The sequence below is a fragment of the Haliaeetus leucocephalus genome, unplaced genomic scaffold (genome assembly GCF_000737465.1).
Source record: "Haliaeetus leucocephalus isolate CR32 unplaced genomic scaffold, Haliaeetus_leucocephalus-4.0 Scaffold182, whole genome shotgun sequence".
In the NCBI taxonomy this organism is placed as follows: Eukaryota; Metazoa; Chordata; class Aves; order Accipitriformes; family Accipitridae; genus Haliaeetus; species Haliaeetus leucocephalus.
Genome location: NW_010972618.1, coordinates 906,041 through 919,569, shown reverse-complemented (window position 1 = coordinate 919,569; position 13,529 = coordinate 906,041). Strand labels below are relative to the sequence as shown.

The following is a 13,529-nucleotide window of genomic DNA, read 5'->3' as shown; positions in this document are numbered from 1 at the left end:
AGCCTTGCAAGGCACTGAGACCATTTCTCTTGAGTAATAGTGGAAACAGTTTTGTACAAGGGGAAGAAGTATTAACGATGGTGAGAGACCAGAGCGATGAGTGGTGGTATATGCTTGAAGTAGTGATACAGAGGCCTCTAGTGTTACAAGCATTGTATGAATAGGCTATAACTATTCCTGGTGTCTTAGTAGTATAAAAAACACCTACTGGAACCTTTTGAAAATGCAGCACAGGCTGTGTCCCTGGGCCAGGCTGCCTGACTAGACATGAGGGTAGGACTATGGCTCTGGGCAGGGTGGCATATTAAAATTTTGCAGTTTCAACTCAAATTCAGTCTTCATGCCTGTGCTGTGTTCTCACCTGTAGCTGAGCCATAGTCTGCAAACTCTAGTCCCCTTCACAGAGGGCCTCTATGATGAAATGCAAAATGGCACATTTCTAGAAATTGGGGAAGCTGATTTTGATGAGTGTCTTTCTCAAGAACTGCTCCTGCTTCTTTCCCCTGACACTCGATCTCATTGCTTAGTGCCTCATGCCATAAGAGTCCCCGCCATATCAGAGAGCAGGCTTCTGTATGTGCATTTTTATTTTATGTTTGGGTTTTTCCTTACTGTCTCCCTAAAGGAAGAGAAGAAACCACCCCCTCCAGTGCCAAAGAAGCCAGCCAAGTCCAAATCTCAACTGAACCGGGACAAAGCCTCTGATTCAGACAAGCAGCGCCAGGAAGCTCGCAAGCGTCTTATGGCAGCCAAGCGGGCTGCCTCTGTCCGGCAGAACTCAGCCACAGAGAGTGCAGATAGCATTGAGATCTACGTACCTGAGGCACAGACCCGCCTTTGAGCAAAGGGGCAGAGGAAGGAACCGTGTGGTTTTTATAAGTCATTAAAAAGGAAAAAGAAAAAAAAAAAGTTCTCTCTAAACTAGTGTGATTTATTCAGTCTAGAGACAATGAGCCATCCTTGAAAAGGGCTCCTGAGTTGGCTTTTTTTCTCTCAGCTTTAAGTAATGAAGATTTTAAAAAAAAAAAAAAAAAAAAAAAACAAAAAAAAAAAAAAAAACCCCCCGTTTTCTCACTGGCTGTGGTGTTGCTGAATGGACTGAACAGACTCCTGGAAACTCCAGTCCCTCAACTTGGAACTTCAGTCTTTTTACTTGTTCTATCTAATGAGAATTACTAGCTTGTTTACAAGAAGAGGACAAGAAAACATGAAGCCTTGAGCACTTGCCATGCTGTGTTCTTCCTCCTCAGTTCTGTTCTTCCTTTTCATCCTTTATTTTTTCCTCCTTCTGCTTCCTTTTTCCCACCCTTTGCATGGCTTTGTTTACCGTGTTAGAAATAACCTCTCTTCCACAGAGGTCCTGAAGAGAACACCCTTTCAGTGTGTACTACTATTGCACTCTGCTAGCAAGCAGCCTTTCTTGGGTTTTTTTGTTTTTCTTTGGATGGGGATACTGGGGTGGGGGGAGGATGGGTGGGCAGGGACAGGGCAATGGGTTTGTATTCCTCTGTTTTATTGAAGTGAGAGGATGACAGGGTCTGTGGAATGTAATGCAGAGTTGTTGAAATGTAGCCCAGAACCAATGTGCAATAAGCTGGCAAAGGGGGAAGGGACAGCACTTGGCTGGCTTATCCCAAAAGAGCAGTACCCTACTCCAGGCACAGGAGGGGAGCTGAAGGACCACAGAGCAACTATGGGCATGATCCACACATGCTTCACTTTGATTTTTCTCCTCTTCCCTTTACAAAATTATTTTCCTTGAATTGCTTGTTGAGAAAGAAGCTGCTACACTGGGGGACCTGTTTCAAAGTGGAGGGGGGAGGGCTGGGGAGAGTGTAATGGTATTTCAAGGTGGGAGGACTGCGTTTTGTACAAAGAGGAAGGCACAGGTAGCTGGTGGGTAGGCTGCCTGCCTGTATGTATGTGTACATATGCACATATACACTTAGTAGTACCTGTACATTTAATTCTTACACACGTATACATGCCCATATGCACAGTGCAGATGGTGTACTAAAAGCGAGAATGGGCATATGTATAGCATATATTTTTACATGTACTATATCTAGATGTGTGTAAAAGTGTGTGTAAAAATATATACCCTGTGTGTAATCAGATGACTATTTTTTCCTTATCTCCCTGCTCTCTGGGTAGAGGAAGGTTTGCTAAATATTTTTAGCCTATTTTCCCCTTTGTAGGTCTCCTTTTCAGTCTGGCTTCTTGAAGCCAGAACTGCCACCATCGAATTCTTTGCCACCCCTTCAAACTAAGCATTTGGCCCCATCTTTGAGTGATCTTGCTGGGGATTTTTTTTTTTTCTTTACTTGCTTGAATGAGTTGGGTGATTGTGTGCTACTTTCATGGGGGTGGGGGTAGAATCCCAGAGAAGTTTCAGCAAGGGTGCTGGTGATCCAGAAGGCAAAAAATAAATAAAAGTGAAATCCTGAATGCCGTCTGAATGGCTATTGTATACTGTCCAGTGTTGTCCATACATAGGTCCCCTTAAATATTTCTGTGCACCTACCATAAATCTCAGACATGGAATTAGATTCCCATCAACAATTGGCCATAATGTAACTCATTCAGCATTAGTCTTGAGACACTGAGTTGTTGGGTTGCGCTGTCAGGTTTTGGGGAAGGATTGTAAAGATGCAGTTTTAGAGATGTCTAGCATTGAAACTGGGAACATCAGGGAACGGTGATTTTTAAAAATTTTTTTTTTTTTTTTTAAATTTACTCTTCCAAAAGTGGCTGAGGCTGCTGCTGGGGAGCTGGCCTGGAAAGCTGCTTCTTCTGGGGCTGGCAGTCTGTGGGCAGCAGCCCATCTCACTGAGTTGTTAAATGATCTTCTTCAATCACCTGGGCTGAGATCACTCTTCATCCTTGGTTGGTTGGGCTGGGCCCTAAGGGTGTGCTTTGTGGGCTGCAGCCAGGAGAGGTGCAGCAGGGCATTGATGTGGGCTGTTCTGTGTGCACAGGTCTCAGGGTTGAGGCTGGATAGCAGAGGCGAGTGTGTGTGCCTGCCTGACTCTCATTTTGTTTCCTGCCACCTTGGAGGAGAAGAACTTAGAGCAGCAAGGACAGCTGGCTGACTTACCGTTAAAAAAAAAAAACAAACCACAAAACAATAAATAAACAAATGCAGTCTGAATTTATAGCTGCCTGTGGTCTCTCTTGCTCTTTTTTTTTCTCAGAAGTGGTATCTGTGACTGGTTTGGAATGGGCTGTCTTTTGAGTGTGCTCAGAGCTGTTCTGTGGAGCAGTGTTGACCTTCAGCTGTGGGGGACTCCAGCAAGATGGCAAACAGGGTGGAGGGCTGAGGGGTGGGTGGGGCAGGTTGGGGACAGGTGCTTCTGGTGGAAGTCCCACCCCCTCCTGCAGCCTCAGAGGCTGCTTGCCCAGGAAGTCAGACCCTGTTCCAGTGATGTGGCTGGTGGTGATTGGCTGGCAGGACACCCCCACCACCCCTGTGGTTTACCTGGAAGTACATCAGAACAGAGGGCCCTTCCTTTACATTTTATCTATTTTATACCTGTAGGTTTATGGCTAATATATATTTAATCTCTACAGCTTTATAAATGGGCATATATGTATTAAAATATATACACATACACAAATAGAGAATATATATCTGAAAAATATGTATTTATACACACCTTTATATAAATAATTATATATATACGTACATTGTATAAAAATTGATGTATATTTCTATCTGAGCACTTCTGGGGCCAGAGGAAGTGGGCAGCCAATCACGGGGCTGCCGAGAACGTGTGGGCATGATAGAGTCAAGAAACGGCTGTCAGCCAATCACAGAGCTGTATGACATTTACAAAATGGCCCCCCCCTGCCATAAAATGGTGGGTGAAACAAAATGGCTGCCCCCAGTGTACATGGGGGTGGGCGTTCTGTATCAAATGTACTTCCGGGTAACCTGGGGGGCGGGGGCTGGCTGTTCCTGCCAGCCAATCACAACAGACCATGCAACTTCTGGGGCAAATGGCTGCTGAGGCTGGTGGGAGGGAGTGGGTCTTCTGGCAGAAGCTGTAGGCGGGGCACGTGTCAGTCCCACCCCTGCAGTCCCTGGGCAGTGGGTGTGAGGGCGGGGCGGCAGCTGGGAGGGCTGGGGTGGGTGCCTCATGCCTCGGGCCCCCAGAGTTGTCCTCAGATAGGAGGGGCTGAGCCCACCCTGTGGCCTGGGCAGCACTGGGGCAGGCCCTGGCCAGGCAGAAAACCCCTGGTACCCATGCTGGGTCTTTGTGGGACATTTGTATCCTGGCCTGAGGGCTGCAGCAGGTGGGGTCTCCCCAGCTGAATGAGAGCCACTGCCACTGCCATACCAGATGGCCTTCTACTGGGCCTCTCTGAGAACAGCTGCCTGCTGTGCTGGCTGACTGCAGGACTCCCGTGACACTTAGCACAAGTCCAGCATCCCAGGCAGCACTGAAATCAGAGGGAGCGTGGAGCCAGGCTAGTGCATGCCCCGAGAAGCAGTGCCAGGGGAGCATCTCCCTGCGTTATCCAGGTAAGAGGCGCACAGCAGGAAGCACAAGGGGGACAGTTTGTGCTACTGCTGACCTACACATCCCTGGGGGCTTGGAGAACCTCATGATGCGTAACTTTACCTTCTGGTTGTGCTGTTTTGGGGTGTAGCATGATACCCTGCATTGCCTCTTTGCCCCAGCAATGGAAGATGTAGCTGCCAGGGAGGGTCTCCCAAAGCCTTAACCCCATGTGGGTGTTTTGGGGTAGTGGTGGCTATGGCATGAGAAGTATGAAAGCATCATATTAATGAGGCTTTTCTGCACTCAATGCAATGTTTGAGCATGCCCAGGGCGCCCAGGGCAGAGCATGGGGTGGGGTGGTGGGCTGCAGGGCTGGGACAGGGCAGGTGGTGGTCAGCCAGCAGGACCCCTCCTGGAAGCACAAGTCCCAGCTGCTGCCCTGGGAGGTGGCACCTGGGGGGCAGGGGCAGAGCCGTCCCTCACCCTGGGTAGCCATGCTCAGCACTGTGCTAGAGGATGAGGATGCTGGCTGTCTCCCCTGCAGTGCTCTCCTTGTGCCTGTGGGAAATGTCTGCCCATCACCCTGTGGCAGGGGTGCCTGAGCCCTGCTGGGCCCCTTCCCCCATGGAGGCAAGTGCAGGTCCCTGAGGCTCTGCCCGACCTGCCTGGGGGGTCCCCAGGGCCTGGCCAGGACAAAGGCACCTCTGTGCAACTCAGGAACCCTGAGGTGCTATCTGAGACCACAGGAGGGGCAGGCAGAGCTGGGGGGCACGGGCTGTGTTTTACCCAGCCATGATCCCCTGTTGCTGTGCTGACCACCACCCCCAAGTTGGGCTGGCAGTCCCTTGCTGAGTTCTGGCCCCAGCCCACATTCCTCACCATGAGCACAAAGCGCCAGCAGCCCATACAGGGTGGGGGACACCCTGTTGCTATTTTTGTCACCAGAGGTGCCAAGGGGTTTCCCTAGAGCTGCATTGATTAAGTGCCTCCATTGTTCCACAGCCCCTGCCCAGTGCTGGGGTGCAGTGGGTGCAGAGCCCCTGGGGTTGCCCTACACCACAGGAAGCCAGGGTCAAGGGGGCTGCAAAGGGCTTGAACTAGTGTTAGCACCCACTCCAGCCCCTACTACAGTAGAGAGCAGGTATCCAAGGCAGGCAGGGCATCAAGAGACTGCAGCCCTGAGCTGGTGTGCATGAAAGATGCCAGCAGATGAAATATCAGAGCGCACACTCCTAGTGTGTGCAAGAGGCTGACTGAGCCCCCGGGGCAGCACAGGAGCAGGCACAGCAGCCCTGAGCCCAGCCTTACTGCCAGCATCCATGCCAGCAGTGCAGCAGCCTTTGGGTCCATGACCCTGCCCTCTGTGGCAAAGCAAGGCAGGTGGGGCTGCTGCCCCAGGAACAGCTCTGCAAGACCCCTGGCTACCTGACAGGGTTCCTGACCCAGGAAACTGTGTGCAGTGGAACCCCACCACAATTGTTTCTATTTTTCCCTTTGCCAAGGGGCTAGCACTGATGCCCTCTCACTTTCCCAGTGCTGGCCAGGAAGAGGGAAGACACAAACACATCAGCCCTCTTGCTGCTGCCAAGCGATTTCTGGCTCCCAGACCCCAGGATCAAACACTGTGGGAAGTGAGCACATAACATCAGACCAAACGATGGTGGGGTAGGTGCAGGCCCATGCCAAGCACTGGTCCAGCTTTTTCCAGCCCCAGCAATGTTCCTCAGACCTCTTAAGCTGCTTTGGCCCAGTGTCAGGAGGTGGGGGCTGGTAGTGAGGGAGGAGCAAGTGAGCCACCCACAAATGACATAGTCCAGTCTCACACAGAGCTCATTTAAAAAAAAAAAAAAAACAACTAAAAAACTTTTATTTGACAACAGAAGAACAAACAAGAAGATATTTACAGTAGTTTTTTGCTCCATAAATTTCATTCCAATAATCCCTGCCCTCCCCACTCTTTCTAGTCCATCCCCAGGGCAGCAACACCAGTCCATGGCACAGGCACAGCTGTAGCACTCCTACCCTGGGGGAGGAAACCACTTTGGTTTGACTGGGGCAACATAAGGGGAGGAGACTAAAAAGCCTCTCCCTCCCCTGGGGAAGGAAACAGAACTGCAGGGAGGTGATGGGGGAAGGGCTACCTAGAAATAAGGGAGGGAGTCCTAAAATTCAGGGCTTTCCCCAGAAAGGAGGCAGAAGACAAAGGCTGGACATAAAATGGAGCCAGGGGAGATGAGGAAGGGGATGTTCACGGCCACATGATGAGCATCCACCTGAAGCCGGGTAGTGCCAGAGCTGGAGTCATCACTGTGCTGCACAGGGGCACCCAGCCAACGCAACACATTATTGGCAAGCCTTCCTGCAGCCCCCATTAGTACTCACAAACTCCTCTCTCCTGTCACCTTCTCTCTGAAGAAAAGGTGGGGGAGGGGAGGAAACACCAGTCCCCAAAATCAGTGCTTTTCCCTTCCAGGCCCCATCGTCCCCTAGCACGGCTGGCTCCAACCACTGCAGAGCACTGGATCCTGTGGACATTATTATCTCTAGTCATGCAACTTAACAATCAGGCTAATTACCTAGGATTAGTGTTTCTCAGGATAGATAACATAGGTGCATACATATCGCTATTTAACTTACATTTTACAGTGAAACAGCAATATCTCAGTCCCAGGACCAGCGCAGCACCCAGGATCCCACTCAGTGAAAGCAAGTGATGCCCAGCCAGGAACTGCCTCGGAGCCTGAAAACCACCACCAAGCCAGGCTAGGGGGGGTCCAGCCAGCTCCTAGCAGACACCAGCTTGTCACTAGAGGTCACCAGCACCACACAGCCAGGCACAGCCACGCTCAGCCCTGGAGAGCAAGAGCAGGAGGGAGGGGATGGCAGAGCAATAAGACTCCATCCCTCCACATTCGCAGGGCAGTTCATCAGCACTTGGCTGATGAGACAACTCTGCTTTCCAGGAACCATGGTCTGCAGGCTGTGAGCACTGCACTTGCAGAAGAACACACATGCCCATACCAGCAACACGCCTCTTTCCAAATTAAAAAAAAAAAGAAAAAAAAGAAAAAAAAGAAGTCAGGTACAAAATTTCACAGTCTCAGCTTTGCATCCACCCCCAGCAGCAGCCTGCTGTCAGCATCTCACAGGATCCGCAATGCACTTTCTGTTCCGGGACACAGTGTGCACATAGTCAGCAGTAACTCAAGAGAAACACGGGCAAGTTGTGGAAATGCTTATAGAAGAAAAAAAAAAAATCGTATAATAAATCACAATTAAAAGGAAAATGTTTCAACAAAAAATTGCTAAACAGCACCATAGGGATTTCTACTGGCAGCATCCGTAACACCCTAAATCAGAAAAGGAGTCCCATGTTTTCCATGCGAAAAAATGCCACAGACTTCAGGTTTCCAGTTCATCTGTCCTTTGCCCTTCCCTGGGCAAGGCAGGGCTCCTGGCCAGCACAAGGTACCAGAAAGGCCCTTCACAAACAAAAGGGGGGGGGGAGGGGGAAGGGGCGTGGGGAAAGAGAGCAGAGATTTGGGAGAAAGAGCTTTTCATCCATAGTCCTTAAAACAGACACCAACTTTAAAAAAAATAAATTCTCTCTCTCTCTCCCTGAAGAAACGGTGTTGGCTGGACCCTTGTTTGCAGGAGAGAGAAAAAGAAGTCAGCAGGTTTTCCAAGGGGAGCTCCACAGTAACCATCAGTCACAGCAGGGTGAGGTCAGTAAAGCTGCAAAGGTCTTTTCACAGTGGCCAGACTGCAGTGGCCACATCCTCCCATGTAGCCGGGGCACAGTCCTCAGTGGCAAGGGCAGCAGGCGGGGGGGGCATCTCCCCACCTCTCCCCCCTTGGCTGACAGAGAAACCAGAGCCCCCTGGAAGGCAGGAGTCCGCTCCTGAGATTAGTTGGTTGGGGGGTGCAGGCAGATGGGTGGCCAGGAGGGTCAGGCACCCCCCGAGGAAGGGCACCCTGCGGGAGCTGGCCCGGGGGTTATTTGGAGACGGAGGCTCCCGGAGGCTCAGTCTGGGGTGAGAGGGGCAGCTGCCCGCCCTGCCGCTGCGACTCCAGCTCGGCCGCCTTCTGCAACGCCACCTCCACCAGCAGCTGGAAGCTGCTGAAGTCGTCGCCGAAGAGCTCGGGGGGCGTGGGGGGTGGTGTGTTGAAGAGTCCACTGGTGGGGCTGGCCGCCTCAGCCCGGGCCAGCAAGGTCATGGTGCTGCCGGTGGCACCTAGCGGTGCTTTGGGGGCAGGGTCTGGCTCCGCTCGCTGTGGGACAGGGGGCTTCTCCCACTCAGGACTGTGGGCACTCACCACCGTCAGGTTGCTGCCCAGTGCCTGGGCAGGGTGGCACAGTACCTGCGGGCATACAGACATCGACAGCACCTTGGAGGCCCCCGTGGCTGTCACAGGAGGTACCACCAGCACCCCAGAACCAGCAGCAGCCCCCCGCGGCAGAGCCACATCACCAGCTTTGCCACCCCGGCGGGAAATGGTGAACTGGTTGGGGTCCTTCCCATCCTTACGCAGCATGTCGGGGAGCAGCCGCCTCCTGGCGTTGATGAACCAGTTGCAGATCTGGGAGGAAAGAGGGGCACAGTGCTGTCAGCTGGGGGCTGCCACGCATGCACAGCACTGGCTGGGGGGCAGCAGCCCAAAGCCAAGCCAGCAGAGTCCTCCCCTGGACGCAGGCAAGCAGCTCACGCACACCCCAGCTACCATAGATCTCCCCCCTCCAGTCCCACACCTCCTTCCCATGGGGCTCTGGAGAGGCAGAGCTACTCCTGCCAGGGGTTGCCCAGCCACCCACGGAAACCCCAATGCTGGCTGCTTCCTGCCTAGCACCACCTGCCGGGGGGGGCCCCTTCCTCCCTACACTCCTGTCCCAGCTGCCCACAGTCCAACGCTCCCTCTCAGCCCTGCCAGCCCACCCTGCCGGGGACTGCGCATGGGTGCCAGCCCCCTACGGCACTGCCGGCACCCGCTCACCACACCAGCACACTGAACAAACGGAGCCTGGGTAGCTTTGGGGCTGAGCTGCTCTGCAAGCCAGAGCAAGGCTGCATAGAACTGCTGGAGCTGCAGCGGCTCTCAAGCAGAGCTGCCCACTCCCCAGGGAAGGATGTGCTCAGCGCTGTCCCCCGCCGCAGCCCGAAGTCCCAGCAACTGACCGTGCCCAGCCACATGCAGGTGAAGCAGGGTGCAGCTCCCAGCACCCTCCTGGGGGCTCCTGCCATTCCCCCTAACCAGAGGCTGTGGCATTGCACAGAGCCAGCTCGGAGCCCAACAACCTCCAGCAGGTCCCTGGTCTGGGGGGAGTTTTCCCTTCTCCAGGTAACCCACCCCAGGGGTCGGCGTGCCCCACCACATTTGGGCACGCTGATGCCAGTGCCAACATGCTGGCACCCTGGACAGGAGCACTGAGGCTGCCCAGAGCAGACAGACGGCAGGACAGCAGCATGGATGGAAAACCCTAAAAACCATCAGCTCGCAGAGCTGCAGCTCCCCATCCCCTAATGGGGTGGCAGGGATTGCAGCAGTACATCGACACCTTCCCATGCCTCCTGCCAACAAGTGAGGTTACAGCTAACTTTAAAGGCTCTTCCAAACATCTGCACACTAAAGAGGCAGAGCTCTGCAGCTACACCTCTGGAAGCCCTTCAGAATCACAGCAGCCATGTATTCAGTCTCAGCCATGTATTGTTTCAGCACATTTATATAAGACGCTACATTAAAATAACTACCTTCTTCCTAGAAAACAATTAGAAGAGAATAAATCAGGAAAAAAAAAAAAAAAGACTGATCTTTCCTAAATCAACAGCTATGTAAAATATTTCCCACAGGGAGAAAAAACTTACCACAACTTTGATCACAGCAAGATCTCAGTTGTCCTTTTTTTGTCTTCAAGACAATATTTGGCATTTAACACCCTCAAACGCACCAGTCTCACCCCCTTTTCCCTTCGAAACACCCTCCCTTGCAAGCCTTAACCAGGTCCCCTTGATGTGATCTTGCGACCCCATGGCCATCAACCACCAGAGGGCTGGACTCCCAACAAAAAGCCCAACAAACTCTGCAGTGCTGAGAAGTCCCCTGAAATCCTGCCGGTCCTCCCTGCCATGCTTTTTCCAGCATTCAACTCCCTCTGGAGAACACACGCACAACCACCAGTGGACTGCACGGCGTCACCTACCCAGGGAACTGGGATATGCCTTGGCTTTGAAGCAAGCAGCTTTTTTTTTTTTTTTCTTTTTCAAAACATGGCCATTGCTTGGCCCCACCACCAGCACACACCAGACCGTCACTTTGGGCAGCATCTGTCCCCACCACTGCCACAGAAGAGGCATCCCCTCTGCAGGGAGGAAAAGCCCATCCTCACAGGAGGGCAAGGGCTTGGAAACCTGCCGTTGTCCAGGAAGCCTCGCCAGGCACAGGCACTGCTTTCTTACCTCCCAACTTTCTGCAAGGGAGACACATGGGTTCCCAGTCTCTCTGAAGACCCGAGATTGCTGCGCTCCTGATCCCTGGCCACTGGTGCCTGGCTCCAGCTCCCCAGGCTGCTGGATGCACAAATAAACAACTGGGGAGGTGTCTGGCCAGTGGCTGCAGCAGAGCCCTGTGCTCAAGAGGCTTCTGGAGGGGTCAGATCAGCACTGATGGATCAAACCCTGCAGCCACTCCAGCCTTGCCATAGGGTGTCCCACACCTCCACCCCAACAGGCTTCTCATCAGATGAAGCAGCCCCCACAGCATCCTGTTGCGTCACCTCAGACTGACAGAAATCCCTGTGACAGCCCTCAGCTGGCCCTGGGAAATGCCACCAGGCTAGGACCCCCTGCCTGGGGGGGTATAGGGGCAGTCTCCTCACCAGGCACCCGGGGGCTGCAGGGGGTCCCACGGGGCAGACAATGGCTGGCACATAGCAAGGCCACACCTCGACACAAGCCTGCCAGCAACCTCCCAAAGAGCTCAGGGTACAGGCAGCCAGGCACCTGCCGGTCCCACTGCCACAAGCCCTGGGGTTAACCCCCACGTGCCAGGCACCACCATGCCAACCCTGGTCTGGCACAAGCCCAGACCACCACAGCCCCAAACCCAACACTGCTTCCCCCAGCACTCTGACTCAAGCCCTCCCAGGACCACCAGCCTCCCCTCGGAGCAGCTGCCCAGACACAAATCTTTTGCACAGCCAGCATTTAAAGAAACACATTAAAATGAAAAAGAAAGTTTGCCTTGCCGGCCAGGAAGAAGGAAACCAGACAGCCACTGCCCACACACCAGTGTCTGGGCTGTGGCCAGGATGGCTGGCCAGGACCATGCTGAGCTGCAGGGAAAGGAGCCAGAGGTGCAGAAGCAGCCCCAAGGAGAGGAGCTCAGCTGCAAACCCACTAGCCCTTGCCTGCTCCCTTACACACAAGAGCTGTTTCCTGCCCCACTGTACCCCCAGAACCAGAGAACAGAGCAAAGCCCCCATCCATCTCCCACCCTGCCAGGCTGGGAAAGGGGGGATGGGGCCCTGGGCACACAGGGGTCCCCCTGCCTGGAGGCTGCTGGCCTTCATGTGGATCAAAGGGGCAGGCAGCTGCAGGCAGGTTCTCCCTGCCACCCTAACAGCAGGCAGGGTGAAAGCCAAAGCTGGAAGCAAAAGCACTGCTCACCCCAGCTGCTCACCCCAGCTGCTCACCAGGGCACCCATCACAGTGCCACACAGAAAACACCAGCCCACAACCAGGACTGGAACAAGGGGCCTCCTACACAGGAGCCCTCAGCTGGGCTGGGCTCCTCTTAATGCAACTGGGGTAACTGGGGCCAGGTGGACCAGCCAGTACTTAGTGCTGCTAATGGCCCACCTGGGGTCAAAGCCCAGCCCAGCCTCTCTCTCCTAAGATAGCTGTCCCTCACCCAGCTCTGCGTGCTGGGGGCGGGGGGGGTGGTGGTGATGGTGATGGTGATGGTGATGGTGGTGATGGTGGTGGTGGTGGTGGTGTGTGTTCAGGGGAACAGGATAAAGCAGCAACCCCCAAAAGCCTTCTATCAGTGGTGGCTTTTACTAACAATAGGGTATTGCTTAGTTTTTCCCCATCCCACTCCCTCCATCTTCTGGCCGGCCAAAAAGGTCTGCTCCAGCACTACCATAAAACTAGTCCCCGGGGCTCAGACCTCTCCCAAAAAGCAACTTTGCTTCCCTGCTGTTCCCTCCCTCGCCTCCTCGCTGCCCTTCAGAGGTAAGTGGTTCCAACGTGCCAAGTCCTTTGGGATCTTCAGTGGGGTTCTCCTGGTCTGGCCCATCCCAAGCACTGCAGCAGCAGACCCAGCGACGTCCCCAGCGTGAGGGGGACTAGCTCCTACCTGCAGCACAGAGAGGCTGGTCTGCCCCGAGAGGCTGAGCTTCTCCTGCTCAGAGGGGTAGGCATTGAAGCGGTGCTCGTACAGCCAGTCCCGGAGGATCTTTACGGACTCCTTGGGGAGATTGCCCCTTCTCTTCCTCTTGTTGGACTGCGAGGGGTCCGGGGATGTGGCGCTGTCGTCCTCCCCGAGGTCGCTATCCGACATGGTGGAGTTGCCCGCAGATCTCTCCTGGTTAAAGCCTGGCAAGGTGAAAACCAAAGAACAGGCATCAGGCTGCGTCCCGGTCAGGGGAGCGAAGCGGGGGGAAGTGCAGCCACAGCCCTCCCCCCGCCTCGAACGTGGGGGGTGGCTCTCCCCCTCCTCGCCTGGCCGGGGGTGGGGGGGGAATAATCCAGAGGCAGCGGCCCCCCCGGGAAGAGGAGAAGCTACAGGCACTGGCGGAGACAACAGCCCACCCCGCGGCTCTGCGGAGGCTGCACCGGCGTGAGCCCGGCAAGCGGGGCTCCGGAGGGGCCATCGCGGCGGGCAAGAGAAAACCCAGCGTTCGGGGGGTGGGGGGGGAATGTAAAACAAAAGATATCTCAGCAGGAGAAGAAGGCCGGGGCTGGAAAGTCGGAGTTGCTCCAGGGAGAAGGAACCACGCGGGGTCATTGTGCGGCGGGGATGGAGGCG

The 13,529-nt window shown here is 54.2% G+C and overlaps 2 protein-coding genes across 4 annotated transcripts in view; one reads left to right on the top strand and one right to left on the bottom strand.

Moving 5' to 3' along the window:
* DLGAP4 (discs, large (Drosophila) homolog-associated protein 4) overlaps nt 1-2,445 on the top strand; it is a 71,771-nt gene extending 69,326 nt beyond the window's left edge. For all 3 annotated transcript variants that reach the window (XM_010564575.1, XM_010564577.1, XM_010564576.1), the window contains one exon: nt 626-2,445. In XM_010564575.1, coding sequence (XP_010562877.1) covers nt 626-841 — 216 coding nt within the window. In that variant the 3' untranslated portion in view covers nt 842-2,445. The remainder of the gene's footprint in view (nt 1-625) is intronic.
* A 5,643-nt stretch (nt 2,446-8,088) lies between these two features.
* Nucleotides 8,089-13,149, bottom strand: TGIF2 (TGFB-induced factor homeobox 2). Its single transcript, XM_010564574.1, has 2 exons — nt 12,858-13,149; nt 8,089-9,086 (listed from the first exon to the last, which is right to left on the bottom strand). The coding sequence occupies exons 1-2, from the start codon at nt 13,059-13,061 to the stop codon at nt 8,502-8,504; spliced, it is 789 nt and encodes a 262-aa protein (XP_010562876.1). The 5' UTR covers nt 13,062-13,149; the 3' UTR covers nt 8,089-8,501.
* Nucleotides 13,150-13,529: the final 380 nt, after the last annotated feature.

Bases quoted from the DNA above. Each gene is read 5' to 3' on its own strand.
- TGIF2 (XM_010564574.1), bottom strand. From the start codon at position 13,061: ATGTCGGATAGCGACCTCGGGGAGGACGACAGCGCCACATCCCCGGAC. The intron at 9,087-12,857 runs GTAGGAGCTAGT...CTTTCCTCCCAG, and splicing joins CCAGCCTCTCTGTGCTGCAG to ATCTGCAACTGGTTCATCAA.